At 39.1% G+C, this 12,257-nt stretch overlaps 1 protein-coding gene across 1 annotated transcript; it reads left to right on the forward strand.

Annotated features, from left to right (window-relative positions):
• The first annotated feature begins 5,029 nt into the window (after nt 1-5,029).
• LOC145003880 (uncharacterized) lies at nt 5,030-7,180 on the forward strand. The gene has a single exon (XM_078962789.1). The coding sequence runs from the start codon at nt 5,030-5,032 to the stop codon at nt 7,178-7,180; it is 2,151 nt and encodes a 716-aa protein (XP_078818915.1).
• The last annotated feature ends 5,077 nt before the right edge of the window (nt 7,181-12,257 follow it).

Raw genomic sequence — 12,257 nt, forward strand, 5'->3', positions numbered from 1 at the left:
TTTTAATTTTATAGGTGTCTTTAATGGTTTACTGTTTTTTTTCTAACTCAACATCTTGTTTTTTTATCTGCAAAAATAAATTCCAACAACATTTTAATATATTACCATAAAAGTAAAATAAAATATTTAATAAAATTTTTTAAATTCGGTTTTACCTTTAGCGGGCACAATTGTAAAAGCTTCTGTAAATGGAATACAATTTCTTCATGTATAAACCCTATTTTTTTTTAACAACATCCTGGCAAATTGGTCTTTAGACTAATACACATTATTTAACAATATCATAAACAAAAAACAAATAATGATTTTTTATTCTAGAACATCATTTTGGAATTAATCTTCGTATTTCGAACTATGTTCTTGGTATTCTAGAGTAATACTACCATTCCGAAATCCCTTGTAAGTTGTAATGTCTAATGTAGATTTATTTACTGACGAAAAATGGTGTTAAACGAATTTTAAGATATTTATATGCATCTTATATGTCTAAAACAAAAAATACATAAAATAGATATTTCGGACTTGTTCTTCGTATTCCGGACATGATCTACGCATTCTGGAATACATATAACTGTTTGTAAACTAAAATACAAGTAGCTTAAAGAGTATAACTCACTTAGTTTGATGAATCCATAGTAAAAACTCTGTCCGAAACGCGGGTAACACGAACTTCAGAATTTCAAAATTCAAAATTTTTACTCCAAATTTTTGGGTGTGGAGCCCATATATAACATTGGGCTACAGTAATGGGCGTGACCTACTTTGATCTGGTCCAAAATGGTTATTCCAGATACAATGGTTACTTTCCAAAAAGAAGATAAAATAATAAGTTGGTTATTTTTGCTAACTATAAACTATTTTTAAAACTATACTCAATAGACTAATAAACAATATTCTGGATTCCCGTTACATTATTGGAGTAGATTTCAACAAGATAAATTGGTGCCGAATCCTAGTGCACTATGACATCAAACATGACATAATTTGTTCACTTATGTCTAAATGACATCCAAAATGATAACATTACCCGGTTCAAATCCAATAAGATCATGTGTTATAATCATCTTTTGTCAAATCCACTTAGACCATGTGTTATACTTATTTTTCACCATCCACTTTTTTTGCTCCACATCACTCCCCTACCATCTACATACCATGTTATACTTATCTTTCATCTTTTAAAAGCAATATACAAATCCTATTTCACAGGCAAGAGAAAAAAAGAAAGGGCAATAGGGAGAGGGGCCGCCCAAGGCGACATGGTGTTCCTGATGATAACCTCCACACCTCACACCCTTTCGGAGGAGGTATAACACTCTGCTTAATTACCTAAGAAAAAATTGTATTATTAAATACAACTAGTAGATAAGTGCCCAACAAACAAACAAATTATTATTGGTTATTATTTTCCAATATTAATCTATACAAAGAACATTAATTTTAATACATGTTTTATAAAAAATAAAATCAATTTAGTAACATAAATAATAAAAACACCCAGTTCATTCATATGATGCAACAAGTGGTTCCACTAAGCTCTGTAGTAAATTAATCATATGGACTGTGCGCCCCACCACACTGTGGTATACTTTCATTTTCGTTCATACATACAATACATTGTGCCCCCATGGAGTACCCATGCTTCTCCTGCCAAATTGTTTGACAAATATATTTGTACCCATGTCCCCAATATGCTATATGTTTCAAACTCCTTTAACTTTTAGTTATAATTTTATTAGTTACGTTAATTGGCCAAATGGTTTAAAATATTTGATATATCTGAAAAACACTAATTATATCTAACAAGCTATGCTATCAATAGCGCGCTATAGCAGTGCTATAGCGATGCTATAGCGTTTTGCGTTATTACCGAACCGCTTTTTTGAAATGGCGTTTACGGATAGGGTGATGCTGTTAGCGGTGCTATTGACCGCTATTTATCGCGAATCTCATCAGTGCTATAACGATATTGCACCCGCTTTTACAATTTCGTACATATTGGCATACGCTGATAAAGAAAAAAACGATTGTGTGTTATTTCAATATTAAATCTTTATTTTTTAAGTAGTCCACTACACTTTTTGTCTTAATAAGTCCAAATAATAAATATAATTAATTACAAACTAGAAAGCAACAAATGACAATTTCTTTTTCTCGTCTCCTTCAATACCTAGAAACCACAAACGACTTGAGTTGCGATGAAATTTTGATACTTTTTAGTTTCCATATTATTATATTAGAATATTATATATAGATTATGTTATGTTTTTTTATGATATTAATTCTATATAGTATAATAATCTAATATATAAATTTTATATAAATTATACATAATACTAAAAAACCGCTATATCACTACTATACCACCGCAATAACTGCGATTTCAAATAAGCATGTGATCGCTATTGAAATTTCAACCGTAATAATTGCTTGGCTAACAAGTTTATTGATTACTTAGATCAAAATGAGCAAGAGAGCAACACATGAAATCCCAAACACTTTTTTGGCCCATTTTGAAAAAAGAAAAAGCAAAACCAGCCACTAGTCTTAACTCTTAAGGTTTTTTTTTTTCTTTTTTTTTGGTCAACGATTAAGTCCATTTCCTTAGAGACCATGGATTGTGCAAGCCGCTGCAAAATATGTTACACGACATTGCAAAATAATCAAAACAATATCGTTTTGCTATTTCACATTGACACCAAAAAATATACATTTCGAAGGTCCACTGCATATGATATAGAGTATTGCGAAATGGTCAAACAACCTCGTTTTGCCATTTTACAAAATAAAACAACATTGTTTTTCCATTTTGTAGGGATACTGAGAAATGTGGAATAATCTTGCGTTCTTGGCCATATTTAGCTAATGTTTTACTTAAAAACATTTATATATGTATGGAAGGTAGAAATTGGGCCGGAAGGAGTAGATGTGATGGAAGAAGATGAATTGGTGGTAGTAGGTGAAGGTGGACGGAAGATAGATTATTAAGATGTACATCCGTCAATAGTTATTCCACACGTCTTAAGTGAATGCACCATTATGATTAATCAACATTTCACATGTACGTATGGATTATCCAAAATAACTTTTACAACGAACTATATACACAAAATATAGCACAACAATACTGTTCGCATTTAGCTAGCGATTCACATTAAGTTAGGGAATATGAACGATTGCAAGGGAGACACTCACAATCAGAAATATATACAACAAACTATGTGCATTTAGTTAGAAATTTGCATTAAGTTGGGTATGAATTGTGTCGAGGGAAACACTCATGTTCATAAATATAGCTAGCAAATGTTGCGGTAGGTTTGTGCTTAAATTCATCACGAAAGTTATTGCCATTGAATATTTGATGATGCCTACCCCATAAAATATTTGTGTGGCATCCCCAATTTACTTTAAAGTGGAGAATGTATTAACTAATAATTATACATTAACCTTATCGATCGTTCTCTATCTTATTCTTTTTTAAAGTTACTTTTTTCATTATATATTGTTAGGTGCTATTTGTGCACCTTTTTGCACACCTTTTAGTCCCATTTTATGCATATATTTAGCAAAATTGTTCTTCCTTTTCCTTGCATTTTATCATATTCATTTTAGTCTCTAGAACAACCTTATTTGCACACTTTTATATCTTTTTCAGGTAAACCGGAGGTTGGAACGCGCTTTGGAAAGTGTCGGGAAGCATTGGTGGAGATTTCGGGACGATCCGGCGAAGAACTAAAAAGTTGGAAAAATCAAATTTGGAATTGGAGTCAGAGAGGTACACGGGGCGTGTTGAATTTACACTAAAAAGTGGGCACGGGGCGTGTTTGACCAAAATGGGAGCTGTTGACCATGCTGAACACGACCCGTGTCAGTTTAGTGCAAACCAACACGGGGCGTGTTGCTGAACACGACCCGTGTCAGTTTAGCCTATTTTAACACGGGCCGTGTTCGACCCAGAAACCAACTTTTGGCAGTTTTTCCTATCTTTCATATTACGGGTTAAGGGTCATTTTTTAGAGGAAAAGAACATAACAGAGCACCATTGAAGGAGGATTTTCAAAGGTTTTTGCAAGGGTTTGATTAGCAATCATTTGGAAACATTATTTCTAGTATTTGTAAGTTGTAATTGCACTTTAATTCCATCTTTTATTCTTGTGATCTTGTTCTAGCCATGTGTGGCTAGAACCCTAATTTCTCCAATTTCATGTTTTGACTTCTTGGTAGTGACTTCATTCATATGACATGATGTTTGTTCTTAATTTCTATTTAATGAATTTGATTTTGCTTCAATCGAATGTTTGATTCTAATTATGATTCTTATTGGCCATTTGAATTAGGGTTAGGTCATTCAAGTTATCTCTTTTACAAAATCCGTAATTGTTTTGTGAAATTGAATAAGTAACAAGCATTAAATTGATCTCTATTGAATGAATTTAGTGTAAATTTTATTCATACACTTTTACACTCCCGAGCTTATGAGGAGTATTGGGTGTTGTTGGGAACATTCACATAAAGCTTCATGCAATCTTATAATCTAATCCTAAGAGCTTGTTTAGATTAGGTTAATAAGGTTAGGATTAATCAAAGAGCTTGTTTTGGTTAATTAATATGGTGAATGGGAAGTGTTAGAGCTTATTAGCACTTTCAAGTACCAACTTAGATAGAATTGAACGAATATTGTGTCATCTTGGAGTCACATTGCTAAATTGTCATACATGGGGTTGGAGTCCTCACAAATTCTGAACTTAATTCACGCACTTAACTGACTGCTTATGTTTTTAATTATTTGTTTAATCATTACATTCTAAAACCCCCTCTCTTTTTACTATTGGTGACTATAATACCTTGTGCAAAGAGGTATAGACTAATTGTCCTGTGTCTCTGTGGATCGACCCTGCTTACCTTGTACTACCTTTTTAGTGCAATATAGTGGGATTATTTTGGAGTATATCGTACCCCTTTATTTGTTGGGTTTGACACACCTAACAAATTGGCGCCGTTGCCGGGGACACGGTGTTACTAATTGTTTATGCCTAGATCTTTTCGTACAGGTACGCCATTGCCAATTGATTCGGAGATAGAGAAGACTGCAAAGAAGTTAAGGAAGCAAGCCAAGCTTCGTAAGAGGCAACCGGGTTCCAGGACTTCTTCATCATCTACTCCCCCGGTCATCAATATTTGGGAGGACATACCCCTCTCAAGTGTATCCACATCAGAAACAGAAAGTCTCTCACTCTCATCACAACCATCTTCACCCAACAATACCACTTCACCTTCTTCACCTATTCATAATATCCTAAACACTTCGCCTACAGAAACATCACCCACTTCTCAAGCCATGGCAGACATCCCTGGAGGAAATCCACCTCCAAACCCACCACCCGAACAAACCCTTCGCCAATGGTCAAGACAAGAGGTGACTCAACAACCTCTTTGCATCACATACCCAGCCGCCACCAACTTGGAACTAAAATCCGGGCTTATCCATTTACTCCCAACTTTTAGAGGATTGGAGAACGAAGATCCTTACAAGTTCCTCACCGAGTTCCATGTAGTATGTGTGGGTATGAAACCACACAATGTCACGGAGGACCAAATCAAGCTTAGGGCATTCCCCTTTGCGGTGCAAGACACGGCCAAAGACTGGCTTTATGACCTCCCACCGGGGACGGTAACTACTTGGGTAGATCTTGCAAGGTTGTTTTTGGATAAGTACTTTCCCGAGATGAAAGCTTCCGCCCTACGGAGGGAAATCATTGGAATCAAGCAGCACAAGAGAGAAGCTTTTCATGCATATTGGGATCGATTCAAGAAACTTTGTGCTCGATGCCCAGAGCATGGGATTACCGAATACCAACTCCTCCAATATTTCATTGAAGGAATGACCCCAATGGAAAGAAGGCTTCTTAACGCCTCTAGTGGTGGATCTTTCCCCGATAAAACCCCAACTGAGATCCGAAATCTAATCAAGAACATGGCTGAAGATTCCAAACATTCAAGCCATGATGAAGAATGGTACACGGATGCACCCCGAGGTGTAAAAGAAGTACAAACTCCTCAGATTGAAGCTCAGTTGTCCGAGCTCACGAAAGTAGTCATGATGTTGGCCAAAGACAAAGGTGTGCAGTCCACACCCCGCCCGTGCGGTATTTGCACCCAAGTGGGGCATCCAACTGATATGTGCCCACAACTCCAAGAGGAAGATTATGAAGAAGCGAAAGTCATGGGAGGCTATTCGGGGGCAAATCAAAGAGGTTATGAGCAACCAAGAGGTGATCAGCGATGGAACAATAATCAAGGGTGGGGAGGCAATCAACAAGGGAACTATCAGCACAATCAATCGCATCAATATCAACCAAGACCACCATTTCCTCAAAATCAACCACGACCACCATTCCAACCTCAAAATTTCCAACCAAGGCATCCACAACAACCCCCTCCCCAAGCGAGTTCTTCAAATATGTCCCTAGAAGACATAGTAAAAAGCCTTGCCACAAGTACTCAAAGCTTTCAACAAGAAACCAAGGCGAGCATAAAAAGCTTGGAGCAACAAGTATCACAACTTGCTCAGTCCGTAAGTAAGATGGAGTCGCAAGGCAAGCTACCATCTCAAACGGAGAAGAACCCAAAACACAATGCGTGTGCAATTACATTAAGAGGTGGGAAAAGCTATGAAAATCCAAAGATGCCGGAGGAAGAAGAAGAAGAGAAGGAGATTGAGGTGGAAGAAGCTATCAAAGAAGAGGAAAAGAAGAGTAATCCAAAGTCCAAGAAGCTAATAGAATCTGAAGTGAAAGTCACACCAGCTCCATTTCCTTCAAGGCTGGCAAGCACCAAAAGAGAAAGGGAAGATGACGAAATCATGGCCATGTTTCGAAAGGTTGAAATCAATATCCCTCTTCTAGATGCCATTACACAAATTCCTAGATATGCTAAGTTCCTTAAGGAACTTTGCACATCTAAGAAAAAGCTTAAAGGAAATCAAACCGTGAAGGTTGGTGAAAATGTCTCAGTCGTGTTACAAAAACGGTTACCAAAAAAATGCAAGGATCCGGGTGTTTTCACGGTTCCTTGCAAAATGGGTAACCTTTTTGTACCACGTGCCATGCTTGATCTTGGAGCCTCAATTAATGTTTTACCTTATTCAAGTTATAAGTCAATGGGAATTGGACCTTTATAAAAAACCGGAGTTATCATTCAACTTGCTGATCGGTCTTTGGTACATCCGAAAGGTGTATTGGAGGACATGTTAGTGCAAGTTAATGAGCTCGTTTTTCCCGCTGATTTTTATGTTTTAGACATGGGTGATGAAAACACCCCACAATCGAGCTCCATCCTTTTGGGGAGACCCTTTATGAGTACCGCAAAAACAAAAATAGATGTAGCCAATGGTACTTTGTCAATGGAATTCGATGGTGAGGTAATTAACTTTAATATCTTTGAAGCTATGCGTTATCCTAGCGATATTCATTCTTTAAACTTCATAGATGTTATTGATTCATGTACTAATGATTGCTTTGAGATGTCAAGCCAAGATGTGCTAACCACCATCTTGAGCAAACACTTTGATGAGATAGGGATTAAAGAGTTGGCTGACAAGTACACATTGGAAGACGAATCAATCGAAGTAATTGATTCCTTGGAGAAAGCACAACCAATGAGAGTTGAACCACCCCGCATGAAGCTAAAAAGTTCTAATCCGAAACTTCTCCCATCCATAGTACAGCCGCCGACTCTTGAGTTGAAGGCTCTTCCTGACCATCTCAAGTATGTCTATCTTGGAGAGGAAGAGACACTACCGGTGATAATTTCGACTAAGCTGGCACGAGAAGAAGAAAAAGAGTTAGTTGGAATTTTGAAGAAATACAAGGAGGCTATTGGTTGGATTATTGCGGATATAAAAGGGTTGAGCCCATCATTATGCATGCACAAAATACTGATGGAAGAGGACTTCAAGCCAACCCGTGAAGCACAGAGGAGGTTGAATCCACCTATGATGGAGGTGGTCAAAAAGGAGATCATGAAGCTCTTGGATGCAGGTGTAATCTATCCTATTTCTGATAGTAAGTGGGTGAGTCCTGTGCAAGTAGTCCCGAAAAAAGCTGGAGTTACCGTTGTCAAAAACTCCGAAGGGGAATTGGTACCCACCCGTGTGCAAAACGGGTGGAGAGTTTGTATCGATTATAGGAAGCTGAATGCTTCCACCCGCAAAGACCACTTCCCTTTGCCATTCATTGATCAGATGTTAGAACGATTGGCTGGGAAATCCCATTACTGCTGCCTTGATGGTTTCTCTGGTTTTCATCAAATTCCGGTTGCCCCGGAAGACCAAGAGAAAACCACATTCACATGTCCCTTCGGCACCTTTGCGTATAGACGCATGCCCTTTGGTTTGTGCAATGCACCCGCAACCTTCCAAAGATGTATGGTGAGCATATTTTCAGAATATGTTGAAAATATCATAGAGGTTTTCATGGACGATTTTACTATTTATGGAAACTCTTTTAATGAATGTTTGCAAAATCTCACCAAAATCTTACAAAGGTGCATTGACACGAACTTAGTCCTTAATTATGAAAAATGTCATTTTATGGTCGACAAGGGCTTGATACTTGGACATGTGGTGTCCCAGAAAGGTTTAGAAGTTGACAAGGCCAAAACAGATATTATTAAGAGCTTACCATACCCGACAAATGTTCGGGAAGTACGTTCTTTTCTTGGCCATGCAGGTTTTTATCGGCGGTTTATAAAGGATTTTTCCAAGATTACGGTACCGATGTGTCAACTTCTACAAAAGGAGGCTGATTTTGAGTTTGGTGATGAATGCAAAAAGGCATTTGATCTTTTGAAAGATTTGTTGACATCCGCCCCCATTATTCAACCGCCAAATTGGGATCTTCCATTCGAAATCATGTGCGATGCTAGCAATACCGCGGTTGGGGCAGTTTTGGGACAAAAGGTTGATCGAGCACATCATGTCATCTACTATGCATCAAAGACCCTTGATAGGGCACAAGGCAACTACACCACAACAGAGAAAGAGTTGCTTGCTATTGTCTTTGCTTTGGAGAAGTTTCGACAATACCTCCTTGGAACTAAAGTGATCATATATTCGGACCATGCAGCCATAAAACACTTGCTTACAAAGAAAGACTCAAAGCCGAGGTTAATACGGTGGATGTTGCTTTTGCAAGAGTTTGATATTGAGATCAAAGACAAGAGTGGAAAGGAAAATCTGGTTGCGGATCATCTAAGTCGCATTGTATCACCCGAAGATGGTAAACCCATCTGTGACACATTTCCGGATGAGAATCTATTTTCAGCCAAAGAGGCACCATGGTATGCAGATATCGTCAACTACTTGGTCACAAGTCAATTTCCCCCAGATTCATCCCGTTGGCAAAGAGACAAAATCAAAAAAGAAGCCAAACGATACATATGGGATGAACCTTACCTTTGGAAGTATTGTGCGGACCAAGTAATTTGCAGGTGTGTTGAGCAAAAAGAGGTACAATCTATCCTTAATTTTTGTCATTCCTATGCTTGTGGTGGTCACTTTGGACCCCAAAGGACAGCTAGGAAAGTTTTAGATGGCGGATTCTTTTGGCCTTCTATTTTTCATGATTCCTATGTACTTTGTGCACATTGCGAAAGATGCCAAAAATCCGGGTCCTTAAGCTCTAGAAATCAAATGCCCCTTACCCCTATTCTAGTATGTGAAATTTTTGATGTATGGGGCATTGACTTTATGGGACCATTTCCATCATCTTTTGGTTGCTCTTATATTTTGTTAGCAGTGGACTATGTATCCAAATGGGTGGAGGCTAAGGCCACCCGTACTAATGATTCAAAAGTTGTGGTTGATTTCCTTAAGGTATAGATTTTCTCACGGTTTGGCACACCAAAGGCGCTCATAAGTGACCGCGGGACCCATTTTTGCAATCGGATGCTAGAAGCTGTTTTGAAGAGATATGGAGTGACACACAAAGTCTCAACGGCTTACCATCCCCAAACCAATGGACAAGCAGAAGTTTCCAACAGACAAATCAAAAGTATCTTGGAGAAAACAATCAATCCAAACCGCAAAGACTAGAGCTTAAGGCTAGATGATGCCTTATGGGCATACCGTACTGCTTTTAAGACTCCAATTGGTATGTCCCCATATCGGCTTGTGTTTGGTAAAGCATGTCATCTCCCAGTTGAGCTCGAGCATAAAGCTTTTTGGGCGGTAAAGAAATTCAACATGACTGAAGATGAGGCGGGACATAAAAGGAAACTGGATATCCAAGAGCTAGAAGAGATTCGGAATGATGCATACGAAAGTAGCATGATCTATAAGGAGAAAACAAAAGCATATCATGACAGAGCAATTTCCCGAAAGACCTTTATACAAGGACAAAAGGTGTTGCTTTATCACTCGAGATTCAAGCTAATTTCAGGAAAGTTAAGATCAAGATGGGTCGGTCCTTTCGTAGTCACAAGGGTGTTTGACCATGGTGCAGTGGAAGTCACGAGCAAGCAAACGGGTAAAACATTCAAAGTCAATAGTCACAGGTTGAAGCCGTTTTATGAGGGATTTGAGGTGAAGAATGAAGAGGTAGAAGAGTTGGAGAACCCCACATACCAAGAATGAATCACGCATGGGGGACAAAGTCGAGCCAACGACTTGAAACAAGGGCGGCTAACCAGGAGACAACCCGGGGGTATTTTTGTCTTTTACTTAAAAACAATTTCCATTTCTTTGAGTTTTTGGTTTTCAATGTTCCAAATGCATTCAATCATGATTTAAAATCACCAAACGGACCTAGGAATGCAAAAGTATTTCATTTCTAAGAGAGGGAATTTTCAAGTTCAAAAAGTGAGGATTAGCATCCAGGGACCAACACGGGTCGTGTCCCTCTTAGCCTTAATGAATGTCAAAATGTCAAAAATACTTGAAAGTGTGGTCTATTTGGACTTGATTCTTAGTTGGAAATCTTTGAAAACCAAATTTCCCGCGAAATTTTGGTGGCCAAGTTCAAAGTTGACTGGACCCATCAACAGTTGACTTTTTGACATTTTGACCCGTTGACTTTTAATCTGTCCCAAACTTGACTATGGAAGCTACATCTTCCAAAAGACCAAGACAAACCAAATCATCCGCCCGCCGTCGGAAGCCTAGATCTCCATCACCTCCATCTAGATCTCCCTCACCTCCATCTAGGTTCCCAACACCCCCAGCCGACCCGTCTCATTTTGGTGTTGTATGTCTTGGCCCAGTTCAACAGGGCAAACTTGAGTCATTCCTTAAAAGAGGTCATGCCATCCAAAAATTCGCGCATGTTCCAACTTTGAAAGAGTTGCATGTTTACAATCAAGTCAAAACCCTGTTTCGCAACATAGGGTGGCACGGCTTGTTGAGGGTCCATGAATTGAGCTATAAAGTCCCAACTGCTGAGTTTCTATCCTCAGTTTATTTAGATCATGGGATCCTCTACTTCCGTCTAATGAATCAAGACTATGAGATCTCCTTGGATCAAATCAATGCCATTGTGGGGGCCCCAACGGAAAACACATTTAGCCCCACTGATCCAATCCAAGGATACTATGACATGACTTGGTGGACCCAGCTCACCCAATTACATCCATATGTCTCTAGCGCTGCTAAAGCCTCATCACTTATCCATCCTGTGATTAAGGTAGTTCACAGAATCATTGCTTCGCTCGTCGCCCCTAGAGAGGAGCGAAGCACCATTAGCGCGCTGGAACTAAAAATCCTTTATGCAATGACCCATCCCGAGAATAACCTCATTCCTCATTATGGTCAGTTTCTGTGCCACAAGCTCATCCGCCTTAGCGCATCCCGATCAGGAAAGATTGTTTGCGGGGGTATTGTCAGCATGCTCGCCAAGAGCGCCCACATCCGAGCCCCATACCCCGGTCCCCACCAGCCACTGCCGGGTGAGCCTTATCTCACCACTGCTATCCTTGAGTCAATGCGACTCTTCCGCTCGGCAGGCGATGGTACACACCACTGGACCGTGGGTCAAAATCATGATCCCAAGCTCCTCATCACACCAGAAAATAAAGGCATTCTTGATTTCCGAAATCCCATTCATATGACTGATTGGCAAATCATTCCATACATCTTCCCCCCACTCTTATTCCACCGAGGCCGATGAGCAAAGCGAAGAAAACGAGGAAGAGGGTGATGATGATGAAGGAGAGGAGGAGCCTCACCATGCTTCTCCCACCGGTGGTGGCAGCTTATCCCGTTT

The sequence above is a fragment of the Lactuca saligna genome, chromosome 1, assembly GCF_052625555.1.
Source record: "Lactuca saligna cultivar CGN05327 chromosome 1, ASM5262555v1, whole genome shotgun sequence".
Taxonomy (NCBI): Eukaryota; Viridiplantae; Streptophyta; class Magnoliopsida; order Asterales; family Asteraceae; genus Lactuca; species Lactuca saligna.